Genomic DNA, 21,296 nt, shown 5'->3' with positions numbered 1-21,296 from the left:
TGTTCTGTATTTTTACAGCACCGAGCAGGATGGGGTCCTGGTTCATGACTGACAGTGTTAGATGTTACTGCAACATAAGTCCTCAACAACAACAACTTAGGCACAGGAGGTCAAAGGGACTCCTTAGCAGTATCAAGTTACTCGCATGCCTGTGGCCCTAATCCAGTAACAAGGTGGCATCCTGCAAGCACAGAGAGCTCCATTGACTTCAGGGGACTCCACACAGGTACAGGGATCATCTATCCATGCAGTGCTTTTTGGAAGCTCAGTGCCTTAGTATTTATAGGGTCAGGGAATAAACATTTAATAGCAGATGTTTGTATAAATGGTTTATTAGCAGAAAATATAGATGTCATGTCATTAGTTGCTTTATTGTTTTAAAAAATGTGAAGGAATGGAAACAAGAAGTGCATCACAAATTTCATCCATTGTTCTAGTGAACAACATCACATATTCTAGTATTTCAGTCACCATGGAGGGGTTGCTTATTTACAGCCATTTTAAAAAAAAAAAACAGGAAAAGATAACGTCTGTGCAAAAGTGTAAGTGTGGCAATTGTGTTTACAGGTCTGCCTTAGGCTGGACATACCTGAGTGCTACTGTCCATTTATCCAGAAGTGCATTAGGCTTTATCAGAGGGACCTGTTCATCTGCTCCTCTGGTATAAACTTAAAAGACCATTTAAAAAAAAAAACACATAGTGGTCAAATTAAAGATGGTAGGGTAAGTATAACCAATCAGAGTGGAAGGAGAGTGAGACCCTGAATGCTTATACGAAATCATCATAACCTCCTTATTGTCCTTTTTGTGGTGTTCACTGTTCTGCATTTCAGAGATTTTTTTCAAAGCACCAAGGCCGTGGGTGTTGGGTACCTGATTCCCATTCATGGCTTTGAAAATCTTCCCTCTTAAGGTCTTCACTTTGGAAATGTACTTCACAGTGTCATGGCTGGAGAATCTGACCGGTCTAGAGGCCTTCTACAGAGTCTCCATATGACTATTCCCAGCTGAACAACAAAGGTAACACAAGCCACTCCCAGCAACACAACTATAAAAGAAACAGAGCACCCTTTATTATGTGTGAGAGAGCAAATAAATTATGTCTTTTTACAAGAGTGGGGGTAACTGGGAGAAGGGCTACAACAACAGCAAAGGAGAACTCCAAACAGGACCCAATATCTCCCTTGAAGTATTTAAACCTTGTCTTCACATTTACTGTGAGCAAACCCTAGAGCCTGCCCCTCAGCCAGAATAAGGTCTTATCACCACCTAGAAGTTGTGCTGGTTTAACTAAACCAGTATATCTATACAGAAAAACCCGCTTAGTGTAGACGCAGTACTAGCCGTATAAAATGGCTTATACCAGCATAGGCCTTGTCCCCACTAGAGAGGGTTTGCCTGTACAGGTATACTGGCAAACTTTCCTAGTAGAAACACAGCTTAGATCAGCAGAAGAGTTCTTTTGCCAGCATATGTTATACCAGTTTCCTGAATGAAATAAGTTTAAAAAACACTGTTTTTGCCAGTATACCTGTGCCTACACTGGGCCTTCTGCCAACACAGCGATGTAGGCTGGGGGCGATTTCTTCACATTCCTATCTGACATAGCTTGCAAAACTTGTACCCAGGCTAGCGTTTAGGCCGGTTCCCCAAACTAGCATAAGCTCTGTTGGCGGAAGTGCATTTATACCACTATAAAGGCATCGACGCTACAGTAGAGCTTTTACCAACAGAGCTATATAGGGGCGTGGGGAGAATAGCCTTAACTGACAGAACGACACCAGTAAAACTTTGTAAGTATAGACCCAGCCTGAGTGGAATGGGAGTGTGTGCAATCTGGGGCTCTGAGGAAATCGGAAGCAACCCTCCCCCAGGCCACAGAGTGGCAGCAGAGCTGCTTTCTGGCTGTTGCTGCTACCGCATCCTCTGTGGCGGACGTGCTACCTCCACCTCGGTGAGTTGCGTAGCTGAGCTCTGCCAGACTTGCCCCTGCCCCCGCCGCCCCGTGGCTCTCCCCACCCCCAAACCCTCCTCAGCAGCAGAGTGGAGGGAGCTCCTGTGGCGCACCGGGGGTGCAGATGTCTTGGGGCAGCTCTCCAAGTCCTATCCCACTTGCATCGTGGGAACACATCAGTTCAGCGTCCCGGAGGTGGTGATGGAGAGTGGGAGGGGATGGAATCTGCCCCACTAACAAATGAACTGGGGTGATATTAAGGGTATGCTTTCCACCCCGAGCACAGCAGGCCCTAGGGCAATCATGGCAGTTTAAGGGTCTTGCCTCGCTCTACTCTCACTCTGCAAAATTAAAGACGTCTCATAAATCCCTCGGTTTTTAAAGGTCCCCTTTAGCAGGAAGGACCTTCTACCTGCCCACAAAGATGCGGGGGGAATGACATGCTGGAAACATTCAGAAGAGATTGGTGGCCTCTTCTAGATAAAATGAGCTTAAACATTACAAGGACCCACCTGTAAAAATACTGTTGTCAGTTGGAGATGAAGGGGAGTAGTTCTTCCACACAATGCCAGTCAGTGCTACAATGACCACAGGGTACACAGTGAGATTATACCGCACATACTTGTCAAGCACAAAGTTTTCCAGAGAAAACCTAGGAGGAAATAAAGGTGGCAAAAAAATGAACATCCTGTCAGTGGATTCCCCCCCCCCCCCCCTGCAGACAACTTCTTTAGGGAGCAGGTGGGAACAAGCATGGAGTTTGCCAAGGCTGGATTAGACTATCTCTGTCACTTCTCAGAGCCTGAGAAGAGCTCCAGTATGGAGCATGTCAAAAAAGGTGGGGGTTCCATGGAAACTAATAAAAACAAATAAAATTCATTTTTGTCCGCTTTTTTTCATGGAAAGTTTCTATTTTTAGGTGGAAATTCCAATACTGAAAAATTTTGGCTGAAAACCAAAATGTTTTGTTTCTGAAATGCTGCCGCGGTGCCTCCTGAGAGTTGTAGTTTGGGTGACTCAAGCTCTCATTCTCCTATATAGGCTGGGCTCCCTGTCAGACTACATCTCCAATGAAGCACTGTGGCAGCATTTCCAAATAAAAATATCTAGCCCAAACCCTGATATATTGCTGTTTATTGGATTTACGGTTTTTTGATGCTTTTTGCAGAAAATTTTGTTTCGTTGAAAAACTCAATTTTCTGTTGAAAAACAATTTTGATGGCAAATTTTCAATACGCCCCACTCCAGTACCTTGAGCAGAACTACCATTCTCCACTTGTGTTCAGTCACTGAAGAAGCTGATAAGGCCCCTTCTCCTACATGGTCCAGCAAATATCTAATCATAATGTCTGAGAGTGATCCTGATGCTACTCACTATGAGTCAAGAAGTGAGCAGGATCCAGCTGGCTGGAGATTTTTTTAGGGACAAATGGGAGCCTATCAGTGTCACCTACCATATTACCAGTTCAAAGGTAAGGATGGCCAGAGAGGTTGCAGTTGCAATCTTATTAGATACATTCCCACTGAAGATCAGCACCACGGCAAAATTCAGCAGAGCGGCAATTGTGGTCCATGTCGCGTACAGTGCAATCCCATTTTGCACCTGTCATGTAGAATAATGATACACTGAGGGATGATGAGAAATAAACATTCTGTATACCTCTACACCTGCCACCCCTCCATGCCCCAATGGGTGGTTAAACTGGCACTGGTATGGCACATTGGGGTAGGTGCAGGACGCAGGAAGCCCCACTCAATAGGTACACTCCTAGCTTCACAGTGGCTCCATCAGCATTATTGCGGAGAGGGGTTTATGGGAAGAAGTAAAGCTGGTGGCTCCACACCTATGCAGATCCTCAGCCATACCCCTCCGGGGGGGGATGTAATGCCCAGTGGCCAAGGCAGGTGAAGGGGCAGTCCAAAGCAGTAGGCAAGTGTGCACAGTGGTTGGGTAGCCAGCAGGTCAATCCATATCAGAGACTGTCCAGGCCAACAGTCAGAGTTCTACAGGGATCAGCCAGAAGATCCAATGGAAGGGGCCAGGTCAGTGGGGGCAAGGCGGTCTCGGCAGCAGGTAATAGGGTGTTGCTCAGACAGCTTCCTCTTCCTGTTGGGGCCTTTATATAGTCCAAGTACCCATGGAGACTGCTGCCTGTCCAGCTACTTAGGCCAGGGTGTGGCCATGGCTGCTGTGGGTCTGTAGGCCTTCAGCTCTAAAGCTATTGGTCAGGGGCTGCAGCTAAGGACGCTGCCTCAGGACCTTGTGGACCTGGGTTCAATACTGGGCCCTGATACGGTAGTGCACCAGCTTCAGGATTGGTTGTATAGAGGCTGCACTACCCCTCCACAGCCTGGGTTGATGGAGTCCATCCCTTACTAATAGGTGCAGTTCTCTACCCTCACCCTTCATTGTGCCTGGGTTTGTAAATTCAGGCTTGTTCCATGGAGTAAAATTTGGGCCATAAACAGCAATACATAATTCCTAATGAACCTTTTGTAAACACTAAGCCAAATGGATTCATCGTGTTGAGTGTTGGTGTGATGCCTATAGTTCCAAATGCTGAATTCAGAGTTGACTCACTGTCTGTGCCTGTATATGGATCATGAGTCCTGGAATCTGACTATAAGAAGTTGTGGGGAGACAGGCTGGGGCAGGAACGCATATCTGGGGTAGGTCAGGACTGTGATCTGAAGAGTCTCATCTTTACAGACTGCCTACTGCTGAGAAATCCTCCCTGGTCTCAGACTTGCATTCTCACCCAACCCACTTTTCCACTGCATGTTCCCAGTTAGGAATCAAGCAATCAGAGGGGAGGGTCAGGGAGGACATTTCAGTCAGGGGAGGGGTTACAGTAGACCAGACAGCTAGGGGGTGTAGGGTTTCTTGGTGGTGGGGGGTGCGGGGAGGAGGGTAAGGAGGGGAGGTAGCAGGTATGGAGCTCTTTTCTGCTGTGGGGAGATGGACGGAGGGAGGATCACATGTGGCTGAAGATAGTCAACATCATTGCCTCTGTGCAATGTACTGAGCACAAACAGCCAATGTTCTAAACCAGTGGTTCTCCAACTTTTATTTTTTGCAGACCACTTGAAAATTGCTGAGGGTCTCGGCGGACCACTTAATACTCTTTCCAAATGGTGTTTGTACCGTTCGCTAACTATTGTAAAGCGCTTTGGATAAAAGTGCTATATAAAAAAAAAGTTATAATAATTAATGTTTTTTTGTTCTACAAATAAAAGCACACAACACCTATATTAATATCAGTAGTCTTACCTTTCTAATGCAATGGATGTGCGCTATCTCCCCCGCCACGGCAGCCCCCGAGTTGGGGCTGGGAAGGAGGGGGGTCTCTCCCTCTATCCCCCACCGCAGCAGCCCCCGAGCTGGGGCTGGGACGGAGGGGGGGGTCTCTCCTCCGCCACAGCAGCTGCAAAGCTGAGGCTGGGAAGGGGGGGGTGTCTCTCCCCAGCAACCGCAGACCTGGACCTGGCGAAAGTCGCCTCTTGCTCTCGCCGTCGTAGCCCTGCATGTCCCAAATTCCCCCCAACCCCTCTTCTCACCCCACCTTAGAGGGAACTATCTACGGACCACCTGAATGGAGCTCGCGGACCACTGGTGGTCCGTGGACCACTGTTTGAGAATCTTTGTTCTAAAGGTTGGGGGATCAATCACTTTCATCCAGAGCGTGGAACAAAAGGAAAAGGCAGAAGAAAAGTTTCCACTCCAGCTATACATTCTTAATAAGGGTCTAATGGATTAAGGACTATTTGGGGACAATCTGGACTGTCAGTCTATACGTGAAGCATCGTGAAACAGATGAGGGGCTTATCTTCCTCCTATTGACTCCCATGCTGTCAACAGATGAGGAACTGAGATACAAGGGAAGACTGAAGATATGTGCAAGGGGTGTGAGTTAACACTGGGGTAGGAATCATAACGACATTGTGCATCTGAACTTCGCCACCTTTAACCCTGCATGAACGTGGCTGTGTAGCTTTTCTATAAATAACAGTGCTCACACACAGCATACCAGAATTCGGATGAGCCACAGATCTGCTTTGTGAGACTTTAGGAACCAAACGGCATGGATATGCAAGGATCGGTGTGAAATGAAGAGACCAACGTAACAGGTAAAAGGGAGGACTGCCAGGAGAACCAGGGCTGAAATGAGATACCTTGGGGGAAAACACATGTGATACAGTATTTTAGCTAAATTGTATTACATATCAGCGCAATGGATCCCTCACCTTATAGCCTTACTCTTGGACTCATAATGACCCTTAACAGAGCTAATCATTACATGTAGCCTTTACTTAACCTATAGCTGTTTTACTTTGTTATACAATTCATGCTCGTATTTAGCAACTGCATTCCTCTGGCAGCCAATGACAATATGACTGCAGTGCTGCGCCCGTGAAATGACTATGATCATAAAAATAACCAAAAGCCACAAAATTAACTGGCTTAATGAAGAGTGGTACAAGATGACTGATCCTAGCTTCCTGCTTATATTGACAGTATGCAGGAATGGCAAGTTGGAAGAGATTTTAGATTTAGATATCACAGATCCAACTCATGGGCCAAAAGCAAATATTACACAAAACAAACATGATATAAAGGCTTCCTTTTGCCTAGTCCAAGTGTATTAACACATAAAGCCTGATTCCCTGGCCTAGGCAGTTTCACACCAATGTGACTCAGTTTACTTTGCAGGGGTCACACAGGGGTGAAAATGGTGCAATGCAGCAGTGAATCAGGCCCAAGGAGCGGATTGCAAAAATCCTCTCTTCACAGTTCACTTACTCTCGGTCCCACAGAAACAGCCATCCAACATTAATGGCGTTGTTCAGTATCCACACCAGATAGAACGATATTGGCAGTAAATCTGGCTCTGTGTAGACCCATCCAAGTTCATTCCTGCCAATGAAAAGCAGGCATCTGGAGAAAGCAGTACTGACTGTCAGGAAGATCAAGCATTGCAGGTCTGATTCTCCTCCCACTTACAGTGGATTGGCACTGGCTGAAGCCCACTGACGTGAAGGAAGTACTTTCTGTTTTACACTGGTGTCAGTGAGATCTGGCCTCGTGGCTTTACAAAGCATGCTTTCCATTTAATTCATTCATAATATCCCATGATATGTCACTGCGTGCTATGCACACCAACTACATCGAGATTATGCAATATATACTAGTGTTTGTGTGTCTGCTGATGGTTAACCTCAGTGTCCTAGACTCATTTAGTATTCAGGCCTCCTGCCTCCTTGGCCTCTCCACTGAGACTGGGAAAACCCTGTGCAGAGGTTGGTGTCAGTAATGGCAACATGTTGTGAGCTGCAGACCTGTCTAGCTGGGGTTGAGCACACCAGCTCATGTCACATATGTCGTTGCATTGCTACCAGTGACGTTTTTGGCTCCCAGCACAGTCTGCAACTGCAGAGCTGAGCGATTCATTCTCATTTACAGTATAGCTCTATTACACCACTGTCAGCAGAAAGGGGCTGCCATGAGAATCAAGCCAATCAAGTTTTGTTACATGATTTCCCCACAGATCTTTGCTAGTCCATTTAGCCTGGCTATTTCTTGCCCACTCAAAAAGCTCCCCAGGGGCCAGTGTATATAGTAAACACAGATCTCAGTGTCTGCAGACTCTTATACCGTGAGCGTTGTGGAAACGACACTGTGGCCCTTCTCCACCACTTCCTACATCAGTGTAACGCCACTGATTTCAATGGATTTGCTGCTGATTTACACCGCCATGAGAATCAGGCTCTGTGTGTTCTGGTAAAGCAGCATCACAGTGTATCATTTCCCAGCACTCCAGTTGAGTAATATGGTGCACTGGTGCCAATCTCTGACCATGGTAATCCTGCTGCCCCCTTAGTGGGAAAGGCACTGGTACTTAAATAGCTGTGTATCACAGAGACAGTTAGGGGCAAGGGATCATCACAGATGGATCACCCCATCTTCATTCAAATCCCACCTCTGACCTCACTCTTTCCACCAGGCCCACAAGCAGCAAGTCAAGGCTAATACTGAGACATACATAAAAACAATCGTAGCCAGTCCCTCCCCTGGACTGCCCAGTGTCTCCTGGGTGTCCATCTTGTCTAGGTTGCAAGCACTTTGGGGCAGGTCCTGTCTGTATCTTATGCCTTGCACAGGGCCATGCACATACAGATAATAAATATTCACATGGGACCAGAAAACAGAGGGCAAAAAACTGACAAAGATCCTCAACTCAGTGTCAGCTCAGCTATGGTAGTATGTGACGGAGACTCCTGCATTCAAATTCTATGGAGAAAAAATACCTTCTGCAGATTCCTGACAGAGCATAACCCAGCCACGCAAACTGCCAGGCATAGATGACATTCCAGATGAGGAAGGCCCAGCCAGCTGGTGTGAAGTCAGTGTTGTACTTGTTTGAGATGTTTCCAACAGTATTTAGGAATACACCTGGAGCAATGAAGGTTATTGCAGGAAAACATGTTACTGCACACAAGTAATGGGAAGAGCCCACAATTCTCCACGCCCTCTCTCAGGCTTTACTCATTGCATCAGCATACATCTGTGAGAGCTGATAGGACTCTCTTGTCAAAATGATTCCTGTGTTGTAATGGGATTGTCTTTGCAGAATCACTGAATATGTGATGATCCTCGCTTATGAAGGCCAGGTGTGACTTCGAGCAAGTTATACAAAGAGAACAGAATTACAGCTACACAGAACCAGAAAAGCCAGTCAGGCTTGAAAGCCAAAGCTGGGAGTGAGCCGCGATATGCAGAGCTGACAAACTCTGTTGGTGTTGTGAATTGGCGGCACTGATCTTTATAAACAGGCAGCAGTAACAGAAGAAGCTCATCCTTTCTTGCTGCCAAGTCACTGGGTCCAGGTGCTATATAGCCCTCACTTGTGGGAGGGTGATAGGGGGCTTTCCTTGTACACCGCTCACATAGAGCCTGACCCAAAGCCCCCTGAAGTCAAAGGAAACTAAACCAGGCAGAACTGCCCCCAGCAGTGGGAAGAAATCAGAGGCTGTTCCCTCTCTATTCCTCTGGGGAGCTCATGGCATCCCAAAGGGGACAGGGAGGAGGCAGGGTATGTCACCACCCCCTACACACCAGCCAGTGTAGTTGACAGGATGGAGGGATGGGAGGTTGTACCCTATAGCCCATCAAGGGGCCTAGTAGTAGGGAGTATGCTGACTCTTTGAACCTGGGAAATGCCCCCCTGTATGCTCTGGGGGAAAGGCAGCTCTAGGGCCATCTCTTACTATGGGGAAAAGTCTGGGAAACAGCAGAGGGTAAAACGGTGACAGAGTAGGAGAGGCAAAGCATGAGAATCTCTACCATTAGGTGCCTGACTAATAAACCTACTGAATTGGAGGAACTCAGGCTTCAGAACGCAAGCAGTCGTGTGTTCTGGGAGCGACAGGCGCCTAGTCAAATCAGAAACATCTGCTAGTGTTTACCTTTGAATGCCCCTGAACCGGCTCCAGCATTGAGCCCCACCATGGCTGTGTAAGTGGCCAGTGCCAGAAGCATTACGAAAATCTTCAGTTTGTTGTGTGTAAACATCTGTCGGACAGAAAAGGAAAATCAGAACAGAAGGAAGCCAAGCAGAGTTTAATCCCCTCATTCTTAGATTGTTGAAGGCGGCCCAGCCTCCTGCGGGGCTGGTGTAACATACACACCTGGTATAAGATGGTCCAAAAATGGGCTATACATGCTTGTAGATGGCGAAGTAAATGGCTGTAACTCGCAGCAATTCCGTGGGTATGGAAGACAAATGTAACGTATCCCAGGTTGCTATTCAGGGGGAGAGTGGGCACAAGTACTCCCATTACGTCAGTGGGACTACTCAGAGTGAAGGACTAGACACCAAGTGAATGGAGAAACAGAGCAGGAGACGTAGTAAGGGCAGCACATTCAGCAGACTAAAAAATTCAAATGGACCATCCGAGTGTGGTCAGAGCACCAGCATCCTTGACAGCATGGACCCATTTACTTAGAGGAGCAATAGAGGAAGGACATTATAGATTAGAAATGCCCAGGGACATATTGTGAGTGTGTTTATGGACCAAACAACTAGCAAACATCTGCAAATCTGTCTTCTTTACGTCACGATCACATTTATACTGGATCAGGCAAACCTGCCATTTTCCCTGCTTTTTTCTAGGTTTTTACACTACTTCAGTCTTCTACTCCGGCTTCACACCAGTTCCTTCAGTGTAGCTTTTTCATGTTCATCTACTGACTTTAAAATCTGTGAGTCTATGAGTCTTTAATTCTACAAAGTAATCTTTTATTTTCACCATGGTATTACCTCTCCATCTATTGGATAGAAATAAGATTTAAACTGCTTTAACAGCTCCCGGGTATTTTATAGATTTTAAAACCTATACATCAATTTTTTAAAGAGGCATTTGAAAATATAATTGAGGTTTTCTCAAATAATATCTTTTAGGCAAGTATTTTGACATCTAGGGAAAATGTTATGGCATCTATCAAAGTAAACTTCCATACTTCGGGCATATGATTTTTTTTATTCGAGTTTTCTGCATCAAATAAATGGCAGCACAGCAATTCCTTCTATACTGGATAGAAATAAAAAGTGAATGGTTCTGAGTTGATAAGGGTTAAACTAGTGAATTCCAGGTCACACATGAATGGATAATTTTAGAGTTCTGTCCTTTGTTCCTGGATTTAACTACACCCAAATGCACCATCGGGAAGTGGGAGGGGAAACTTGCTTTTTCTCTGTTCAGTCCAAGTGAGTTTTTTTCTTATGTGTTTCTTTTGGATTGTTTTATTGTCAATTTATTTCAATTAAAATCCTAGATTTCAAATGTAGGGGAGATCATTTAAATAAAAGACGAAGATTCTGATTTGGATAATACCAGCATAAATCTGGAGTAATTCCCTCAACTTTACTGAAGATATTCTGGATTTACAATGGCGTAACCGAGACCAAAATCCAGCATGAGTTCTCTTTATTAGCATATTTGGAAGAGGCCTTTGATTAGAGAGTACTGGGGAAAAAAGTATTTGCTTGTGGAAATCTGGGAGGGAAAATATTTATGCCTTAATGACATTTTCACAAGTCACCTTTCTCCTACTGCCTCCCTTTGATTCACTGTTGACAATAAAGGTTTTCATTATTTTCCTAGCTGCAATTATAGGTCATGCATGTTGTTTAGAAGATTTAGAAATATTACTCACAGTGTTCCTCCCAATGCTGATTTCTGGGACGTCTTTCAGCTGTGCTTCTGCTACTTTCCAAGCTGGAGTCTCACTCTGCCTCTAGGAATTGTGCCTTCAGGCTTATGTACAGAAGAATTTATACAAAGTTAGGAAGATCAACAGCATGTCCTCCTTAGACAGCTAGTGGTTATTGAATGGACTCTTTGTTTTGCACATTGTTTATTGTAGCCTCTGATTGGCTGAAGCATCTTGAAAGCAAAGCTTATACAACAGAACTGTGGTTACTTAACTCAGACCTGTTATATCACCCAGAGTCCTGCTGCCCATCTCGAAACTTGCTGATAGGGAAAATGACTAGTAAAGCGCATATTTGTAGACTTCCTCTTATTTAATATTTTGCTGTCCCTATGATATATGAATCTAACGCTCTGTAATTCAGTGGAAAAAAGACACTAACACACTATTATAACTAAAGAGGATGATACGGTATGTCAGACAGCTCCATGTGTTATGTAAAGTGGAGGGGTTACTCCAAAACAGCATAGATCCCAGCACCATTTTAAAAACAGCTGCTTCTTTTTTTTATTTAACCAAAAAATCTGGCTTTTAACGATCACATTCATCTTCGCTGTCACCCCTGCATTTCTGTTGCTATAAAAGTACTGGATGGAACATAGTGTGCCTGCTGGAAAAAGAGATGGCTTGCCAGATCCCTCCCTTCTTCAAGCAGGAACCACTGAGAGTGGTTTTTGTTTTATGGACTTATTAGCCAAAAAGAATAAAACTAGGGCATTTAAATAGACTTTCTGAGTGACTCCCTGCAGGCTAAACTGTACTGTTGCAGCACAGAAGATGGTTAAGGAGTGGTGCTGAATAGAGCTGGTCGAAGATTTTCAAACAAAATGTTTTTTATCGGAAAATGTCGATATTTTCAAACAGAAACTGTCGTGAGAACCCAAACCAGCCACCTTCGAACATTTTTGAAAAACATTTTTGAAAAAGCCAAAAGCCTAGAAATTGTCAAAATGTCCCGTTTTGACAGTTTACAAAGGAAAAGTTTCATTTTTCAATTCAAAACAACTTTTCATTTTGAAATTTTAATCAATTTAGACCCCAAAAAGTTTTAAAAGATTTTAAAATGTCAAAATCTAAATGAAACATTTCAAAATGATCCAAATAACACATTTGCATTGACCCAAATGGATTTTTTTTTCAGATTATTGGTTTGTGAACATTTTTCAAGATTTTGACTTTTCATCCTGTTTCGGAATGGGGGGGGGCGGAATTGAAATCTTGAACTCTCTCATGGGACAAGGAAACCATTTGCCACCCATCTCTAGTGCCGAGCCTCACCGCACCAGCGTTAGTGTCCCTGATGGAATGCTTCCCACAACTCCCAGCTGTGAAGAGGCTGCACACCTGCCACTGCATCCCATATGGGAAGCAACTTACTACACCCTGTGTGACCAGCCAGCTTGGCTGTTGGGTGTGTAAGGGGGTGGAGGCATGGCCTTGCCTCCTGTCTCCTCCCTGCCCTCCTTTGGGGTTTCCTGTGAGCTGAGAGGAATATGTCCCTCTGAGAGGAGGGACTGGATTCAGCGTAGTCCTTGTACAAGCCACCAGGGCAGAATTCCTTGTGCGCCCCCCATACTGTCCACCCAACTAAGAGCCAGCCAGATTTGGTCCTGATTAAATACTACAGACCTAATTCTAGCATCCTTTCTCACGGTGAGTCAGGGTGGCAGAATCAGACCCTATATGATTCGGAGAACTCCCATAGAGCTCATCAATTCTATAGGAGACAAAAGCATTAAGGAAATAAAGATCTGGGAAAATTCAGAGAACCAGCTGGATTTTGGTGAGACTCAGAGTAATCAGAATGAGAAAACAATCAGACAATCCGAATACTTAGCACTGGGAAAGCTCTTGACTTCTTCAACCCCAACATACAAATATTTACTTCTTACCCACTAGGTTTAAGCATGATTTGTTAGTGCAGAACATATCAGTGAAGGAGAGTTGGCATCCTCCAGGTCATTTGCTTATAATCTCTCTCAATAATACAGTGTGAAACTAACCAAATCCAGTAAAATCCACTGATTATTTGTGGCTAGGTGCTGCTTGCCCCTTATGCATTGGGGAAGGTGTGGTGTCTTCTTTCCCATGCACAGCCTGTGTAAGGGTCAGGCAGAATGGCAGTGCCCAATGCTTTCGGAAGGGCAGGGAGAGCTGCTTCAGGGTGCCCGCAGTTCTCTAAAGGAAACAGGCAGGAGGTTGAGGGACACGGCTCCACCCTTCCCACAACTGGCCAGCGGAGTTAGTTGGCAGGGAGGGCAGGCAGCAAGCTATACCCACAAAGGGTGCAGTAGCAGGCATGTAGGCTCAGGAGCCTCCAGAGGAGGCATGGCTCTGTGCTGGCTCATATCTTATCCTTAACTGCAGGAACTAGAGACCACAATGACTTTGGTGACACCTGTCATACCCAGAACAGCACCTCCCGAGCTGTGGCACGATACAACATTCTCTGGTGACATCGGTGCGACTCTCGGACAGCACAGGAGCATGATGCAGCCCCACAGAAGCTGGAGTGCAAGGTAAGAGGTACATCCGGATTTCTGTTCAGCCATCACTCCCATATACACTGGGACCAGCAGTAACAACTCGTCAGGCTCTATGTGCCAAGCTAGCCTGAGCGCCCCACGGCCCTGAAATTAATCTCTTGATGCCCGGAGTCTGATTCTTCTGACCTGAATTCCAGCGTTGGCAATACCACATGCAAGCACTGCCATGGAGTTCGATTTGCAACCTACACAGGGAGGAACTGTAGAGCTTTATAGCTAGAGATCTCCCGAGAAAGAGTTTGCACTGGTGGCTGACTCCACCCTTCCCCAGTATAAATATGCTCAGTTGCCACTGTACATAATATGCTAAAAATACGCTTCCTGGGGAGGGATTTTGTTTTCAGTGACTTTATAGAAGCCACAAATGCTACCAATGACAGCTCACTCCAGCCAGACACCGACTGTGAGCGTGAGGAGGATTTTTTCTCTCCAGGAAGGAGATGAGAGTACTCTATTTGGTTCTATGTCTTTGCATTTATTTATATATACATATTTGTTTGGTTATACATCTGGAGCACTGTATAATTTAAACGCACCTGGTCCCAATCAGCCAGCTATCCACCACTCCAGCCAAACCAAACCAAACCAAACGGACAAAGAAAACAGAATAAAAAAAGGACATGGGGCTGAAAAAGGAAGAGAGAGAGAGCTGATGCGAAAATCAGGTCCATGCGCCAAGTCCTGAATGCAGACACTGGGGGAGGGGACTCTGGCAGACATACTACAGAAGGGGTGCCAGGGACAGGATCCCTTAACTGAGCAGGCACTGTCCCTGCCTTGCCCCAGCTTGTACCTCAGGACAACTTGACCAATTGCAACGGCCTGAAGGACTTTGTGGAGATGCAATTTGGTACCTTAGGACTTGATCATTGAGGGCTATAAGCAAAGCCTTGAACTAAATTCATTTGTGGCCTAATGCAGCGGTTCTCAAACTTTAGCAACCCGAGGACCCCCATTTTGATTGAAAATTTTTCGCGGACCCCAAGCCCCCCGCTCAGCCCCAGACCCCACCCCCACGCCACCCTTCTCCCAAGGCCCCACCCCCATCCCACTTCTTCCCACCCCCTCTTCACACCTGTCTCTCCTCTTCCCCGCCTCTTTCCACCCCGTCCCCCAAGCGTGCTCCACCCCCACTCTTCTCCCTCCTTCCCAGCACCTCCTGCACACCGCTGAACAGCTGTTCCCTGGTGTGCAGGAGGCACTGGGAGGGAGGGGAAGGAGTTGAAGGTGGGAGAGGGTGGGGCCTGCGGACCCCATGAAGTACCCTCATGGACCCCCGGGGGTCTGAGGACTCCAGTTTGAGAAACCCTGGCCTAATGGATACCCCTGCTGAGTGACCTTGAGCAAGTTACTTCCCCACTCTGTGTCTTGGTTTCTCCAACTATAAAATGGAGATAATAATAATACTGACCTGCTTTTGTAAAGTGCTTTGAGGTCTACTGATGAAAAGAGCTGTATTACTGTTGCCAGTGCAAATCACTGAGGGTAGGGATTGATGACTGTCTCCTTCCTACGAAGGGTAGCTGCTCTCTGCAACTGGTGAAGCTTCCCGGCGAAAGTCAAGTATAAACTCCAAGTAGGCATAAAGGACAATGACGTGATAGCCATATGAATGACAGGGGTGAGATCTGCATTAGGAAGCAAAAGACAGAGAAGTCTAAGATTGCTGTGGCCTTGGTGACTGTAGTGGGGCAGTTACCCCGCTCCTGGGGGGGAAAGGTAGGCTGATTGAGGAGGTGGCCACAGCTGGCCCAGATATAAGGGCTAAGGGAGGAGCTGGGTCAGTCTCACTCCAGCCTTGGAGTGGGAAAGGCCTAGCTGCCTGGGAGCATAGGGTACCTGAAGTAGAGCAGTGCTGGGGAAGGGCAAGAGAAGCTGGGGAGCTCCGGCCTGGCAATTCCCCAGGCTGAGGCCTTGTTTAAGGCCTAAGCAGGTACTGGGGCTGCAGAGGTGCAGCCCGGGGATAGGCAAAGGCAGCTGGTCCAACCCCCTTGCCAATGATGAGTGGCCATTACAGACTTCAATTTGCCCCAGAGAAAGGGGGGGTTAGATGATGACTGTCAGTAGCCACTGAGGCAAGGTGGGCATAGGGGGAGGGGGTTCCCCTGGGTGGGGAGACCCAGGGTGTGGGGGTACTGCAGTGGGCAGAACCCCAAGGAAAAGGGGCACTAGGGGCTGGGAGGGACACAGGGGCCTGAGGCAGGAGAGACACCGGCCAGCAGGAGGCACTTCAAGTGTTGGAATTGAGCTGATTCCCGGATGACTAGCAGGAGGCACCGTGGCCGTGAGTGCCCAACTGTGAGTGCTTGTGACCTTGAGGTTCCAACCCACTTCACAACTGGTAGCCTTACCCTCTGAATACTGGAGGGCGAGGAGGAATGCAAACCACAAGTCCCTCCAAGTACTTTCCCTGACCTGTTGTCATCATCTCGCATGCATCTATAGACACAGCTGTATCTAACACAAGCCAAAATGGCTGCCCAGCAATCCTGCAATGGTTGCATGAGATGGAATTTTAAAATGCCGAGCATCTAGCGCTGTGGAGGAGTGTTATATAAATGGAAATGAATGAATGGTAATAAACATTACCCCTAGCAGTCTTTGCAAGATCAGGAATTAGTTTGTAACACCTTTGGGGTATGGACCTTAGCTTAAGAGCAGTTACCATTTATTAATTATCATTATTATTATTATGATGGTAGTGCCCCAACCAAGATCAGGGACCCATTGTGTTAGGCACTGTACATACACTGAGGGTATGTCTACACTGCAATTGGGAGGCGCAACTGCAATACATGGAGGTATATCCAAGGTAGCTTTGATCAGACTAGCTTGTTAAAAGCATTACAGTGTAGCCATGGCAGCCTGGGCTAGCTACCTGAGTACAGTCCTGCCCAGGAACCTAGGTGCACATGCTGGTGGCTAGCCCATGCTGCTGCCTATGCCACTGCAGCTACACGGCAATTTTTAGTGAGCTACCTTGGGTATGCCTACATGCGCTGCCCTGATTGCAGTGTAGTCATACCCGTACTGAACTCTTTCAAAGAGCTCACAATCTAAATAGACAAAGGCCAGGAGGCAAAACAGAGTCACCGAGAAGTGAAGTGACTTGCCTGAGGTCACCTAGCAGGTTACTGGAAAAGTCAGTACTGACTCCAGTCTGTGTTGCCTTTACCAGTACCTATCCATAAGGAACCTACCACATTGTCTGAGCTGTAATAAACCCCACTTTTTAGTAGTAATAACCCCACCCACACCATCTTGGGTGGCTATGACCTGGCAACTGAGACTGAGGAAAGTCTCTGTAGGCCATTGGCAAGCTCCTGAGCCCTTTAGTCTCCTAGTCCTGTTTACCTCTCCAAATAAAAATAGAGTGAGTCCCCGTAATATTGTCACATTTGTGACAGAGAATAACATGCTAAATGCACAGAAACTTGCTCTGGCCTTTTCTGATTTAAAAATTCCCTCCAGATGCTTTAGATCAGGACATCCTTAGAGCGGCAACAGAAAGTCAGTGACCTCACTGGAAATCATTTTCAGTACAACTTTGGAAATGTTGAGAACTCCATATACTAATCCTCTAGCAACAGCTCGACATCTTAATCCTGCACTGGGCTAATCTGGGTGCCTTCAGTGCCATGGATTAACATCTTTGTACTGCCGCATGGGAGGCGATTTGAGTTGGTGCACTGGCAAGGGCAGCAAGCCAAGAGTATCTGGGTTATAGAGCCAGTTTGTCTGGTTTTCAAGGCAAGAGCATCTGCCTTTTATTGTGCGAGACAGGGATCTGTCCATCTTTTGGCAGCTCTGACTCTGGGAATAAATTTTTTGGGGGGGAAAGACTAATAAATTAATGAGATTGCAATGCCTAGTTTACCTCAACAGACTTTGAAGCAGTTGCCTTGATAAAACTCATTGACTGATCCCTATCAAATCTTTTGCTTGCGCTCTGGATTAAAAGAGGCTGATCTGAATGTCTAAGTAAATCAAAACTCTTCCATTCCTTGTCTCTCTCTCTCCCTGTAAAAACAACAGTGCTTTGCCAACCACTAGGCTGGACATCATGAGAGGCAAACAATCGAAAAAACGTTTCACATATGTTCTCATTTACTGGTTGTCTGTTGGTAAATTAGTCCAATTCCAGCCAATAAGGGAGAATTTGTCCTATCAGTGATGGCAGCATTGAGGAACATGAGTACAGCAGGTGGCAGTTGGAAGTTTGACATGCAGTATATATAAATGTGTTTTTCATCCTAATAAAAACTACATAAAAACTTCTGGATTAAAGGAAGATTAAGATTACTAAATCAAGTGCTCAAAAGTCAAAAATGCTACAATTAAGGCTGCCTGTGCAACCTTAATTCAGCTGCCTTATGTGTATGCATTATGATACAGTCTTTAACTGAATGCTATTTTTTGAAAGAACCCCTTCCTCACTCAGTGCAAAGGATGGACAGTGCTCACTAAAGAGGTAGCTATTTAATATTTCTTTTAATCCTCATCATTCAGAGTGTGGCCCCAGGTCTACTTAACATGAACCAGCCAAACCCTGCTCTGAATACAGAATTATTAATTTCCTTGTGGGTTTTCTACAGTGCTCATCACTATGGCATCTGAGTGCTTCACACACATTAATTTATTTTCACAACACCCCTGTGAGGTGAGAATATTATCCCCATTTCAAAGATGGGGAACTGAGGCACAGAGAGCTTTAACTATTAAGTTTCCACTAATTGTGGGTGCCCAACTTGAGATGTCTAGGGCCTAATTTTTCAGACTATTTAGTATGTGTACAGTACTTTATATGTTCTGAGTACAGCTCCCACGGATGTAACTTCAAGTGGTGAGTGCTCAGCACTCCTGCAAACCTGGCACTAGGTATCTCAAATTGGCAATCGAGAAAATGAGAAACAAGTAGTGGCCATCTGTGAACATTTTGGTTTAACTGACTTTCTCTCACGGGAACAGAACTAAGTTTGAACAGTCAACCCTAATTCCAGCATCTCCTAAGTTCTGAATGCTTGACTTTGCAACATTAGTGTTTTCTTAATACGGGTTTGGGGTTTTGGTGGGAAGAGGGGGTTAAATGTAATTACCTAAGTTTAAAAAAACCCTGAAAAAATAGAAATTCCACCACGTTGAAGGCTATTGACTCCTACATGGATCATCAGTAGGGTTGGAACCTTTAGATCCACAGCACAAATCTCTACTACTTGAGCTACTGGTAGCAGTAATAGGTTGTTATCCTCTATGTGGATCAGCTAAGACAAGGGGATGAGACACATTTTGCCAGTGGGGTTCACAGCTCTTCACAGACAGTAGAGGCATGATGAGACTCAGGACTCCTGGGTTAAGTTCCAGATTCTGGAAGGCAGTGTTCTCTATTGGTTACAGATCCTTTTGCCCCACTCCTCCCTTTTTGGACCCCCTTCTGACCCTATTCCACACCATGTCTCCCCCAGCCTTCTGTCCCACCCTTCTTTGCTTCTACCCCTTTGTTCCCATCCTACTGTCCCACACCCTGCAATCCCTGGCCCTTTCTGCTTAGTTCAGATGGAATCTTCAGAGACTAATGGTGCCAGCCTCTAACAGTACATGCATGTGTGAACTGTGATTTTCACAGGCTTATAACTTGCTAAAATTATTGGGCAGATTTTCACAGAGACAGCAAAAGGCACATCCCTGGTACTACCAAATTTCAAGCCCTTACACCAAAGGATGGATGCACTAGAGCTTCTCAGTGAAATGGTTGTAAGAATACTTTAACAAGGGCAAAACAACATATTTCCCCCCAACCTTGTTCTCAGAAGTAGCTGAATCATTTGTGCTGTAACTTTTCAGAAAAATTCAGTCCAAGATACCCAGCATGGGGAAATTTCAGTCTGAATGGTTAAAGTTTGGCTATGTTATAAGCAACTGAAAGTAGGATCTTATAGTGGGAAGTGTCAGGCAATCCTAACTATAGGCATCACTGCCAGTGCTGCCGATACTCTTTCTGTGTGTGTGTGTGTGTGTGTGTTCTCTCTCTCTCCCCCCCATACACATGTACACAAACACATTGTAATGTCCTACATTTTTAAAACTGGCTAGTGATTTTAGTTGCCTTAGCTTTTGAATATCCAACTTGAGACACTTTAAAAGAAGAGTCTTGATTTTCCGAAAGTGCTGAGCAACCCCTCAAGAACAGCAAGCCCCTTTGGAGCATCTCAAACTGGCCCCCCAAAATTGAGACAACGAATCACTTTTGAACATTGCCTTTACAAAAGCCTTGAGGCCTTATTTTCAGAATGCAGAGCACCTGCTATGTCAGCTGAAGCCAGTGGTGGCACCAGTGCTCAGCACCTCTGACAATCCAATGTAAGTATCACTAGAAAGGTCAGTGACTATAATCCAGAGCAGTAATGCACGATTGTCTACAGAGGTTTAGAGAATTGATTGGGCAGTGTGTGAGAGAACGGTTGCATGGAATGGCACAGTCGAGGATTCAGAGAAGTGCAAGGTGGAGAGGACTGAATATATAATCCAGGCCCCTTCCCTGCTGATGCAGAATCATTCCCTCTAGTGCAATTTTAAAGATTTCATGGACACAGAAAGATAAAGATAATTATTATTATTGCACAGTGGGCAACTTGCAGACTATGTGATTTGCCATTGTTTCACACAGATGTCCAGTGCTATGTGGCCCAACAAAGCTCCTACACACTGTAGGCAATGAATAGCATACCCCCTTTGAGTAGCTGCCTCCACCACACATCTGGGAACGATGGAGAATCACAGCTAGTACTGGCTGTGATAAAGGGATGACTGTAGCTTAATGACCACATCAGCTCTGTCTGTGAGATCAGACCTCTCCTTACCCCACTCCCCAAGAATGTGGCAATATGATATAGAAGTGTGGCTTTCTCCTGTTAAAGCCAGGGAATGTGCAGTTCACAGTATGATACAGCGCATTCCTACTGGAAAGAAAAAATTGTGCATTCACTCTGCATAAGACAACTTTTCTTTTAGATGTTTGTGGACCATTTTAGCAACAACTGTCTTGTCTTTTCAACTAACCTGACCTATCCTTTGATGAGTGTAGGCTAAATTCTGCTCTTTGGTACAGTTAAGAACTGTAATACAGTACTGCTTGTAAGGAAAACAAAAGAGTAAGGCCTAGATCCTTTATTCATTGTGATCAATGAAATATCTGCCATCTCTGGAATAATTTATACAGATGTAATCTGTACATCTCATTAGGGATTTCAATAGTTCTGAAAAAAGTGCAATCAGGGAAAGCTACCAAGCCAGACAAACACCCTCAAATCATGCAAGTGTCTTCCAAGGACAGGCTCCCGTCTCATTTGGATGGATTTATGTGCAAGGAGACATGGCACAGAAATGACAAATGTTGGGTTTTTTGCAATACATCACGGAACAGAGCATGGAAGTATACAAGGAGGTTGCTGCTTTGACTGCAAGAAACCTCTGTAAACACAATCACTTTAAACAACTCTTAATATTCTTAACCATTTCGCTACTGATT

At 45.5% G+C, this 21,296-nt stretch overlaps 1 protein-coding gene across 1 annotated transcript in view; it reads right to left on the bottom strand.

Moving 5' to 3' along the window:
* Positions 1 to 371: 371 nt before the first annotated feature.
* LOC141985454 (uncharacterized) overlaps positions 372 to 21,296 on the bottom strand; it is a 55,375-nt gene continuing 34,450 nt past the window's right edge. The window contains exons 5-13 of the mRNA XM_074949573.1: positions 15,183 to 15,399; positions 11,169 to 11,269; positions 9,419 to 9,524; positions 8,261 to 8,405; positions 6,756 to 6,869; positions 5,983 to 6,127; positions 3,409 to 3,557; positions 2,467 to 2,606; positions 372 to 1,048 (exon numbers count right to left, since the gene is read on the bottom strand). Coding sequence (XP_074805674.1) covers positions 936 to 1,048; positions 2,467 to 2,606; positions 3,409 to 3,557; positions 5,983 to 6,127; positions 6,756 to 6,869; positions 8,261 to 8,405; positions 9,419 to 9,524 — 912 coding nt within the window. The 5' untranslated portion in view covers positions 11,169 to 11,269; positions 15,183 to 15,399 and the 3' untranslated portion in view covers positions 372 to 935. The remainder of the gene's footprint in view (positions 1,049 to 2,466; positions 2,607 to 3,408; positions 3,558 to 5,982; positions 6,128 to 6,755; positions 6,870 to 8,260; positions 8,406 to 9,418; positions 9,525 to 11,168; positions 11,270 to 15,182; positions 15,400 to 21,296) is intronic.

Source organism: Natator depressus, chromosome 3 (genome assembly GCF_965152275.1).
Source record: "Natator depressus isolate rNatDep1 chromosome 3, rNatDep2.hap1, whole genome shotgun sequence".
Classification (NCBI taxonomy): Eukaryota; Metazoa; Chordata; order Testudines; family Cheloniidae; genus Natator; species Natator depressus.
Note: the sequence above shows the minus strand (reverse complement) of the source record. Positions and strands in the feature narration are given on the sequence as shown.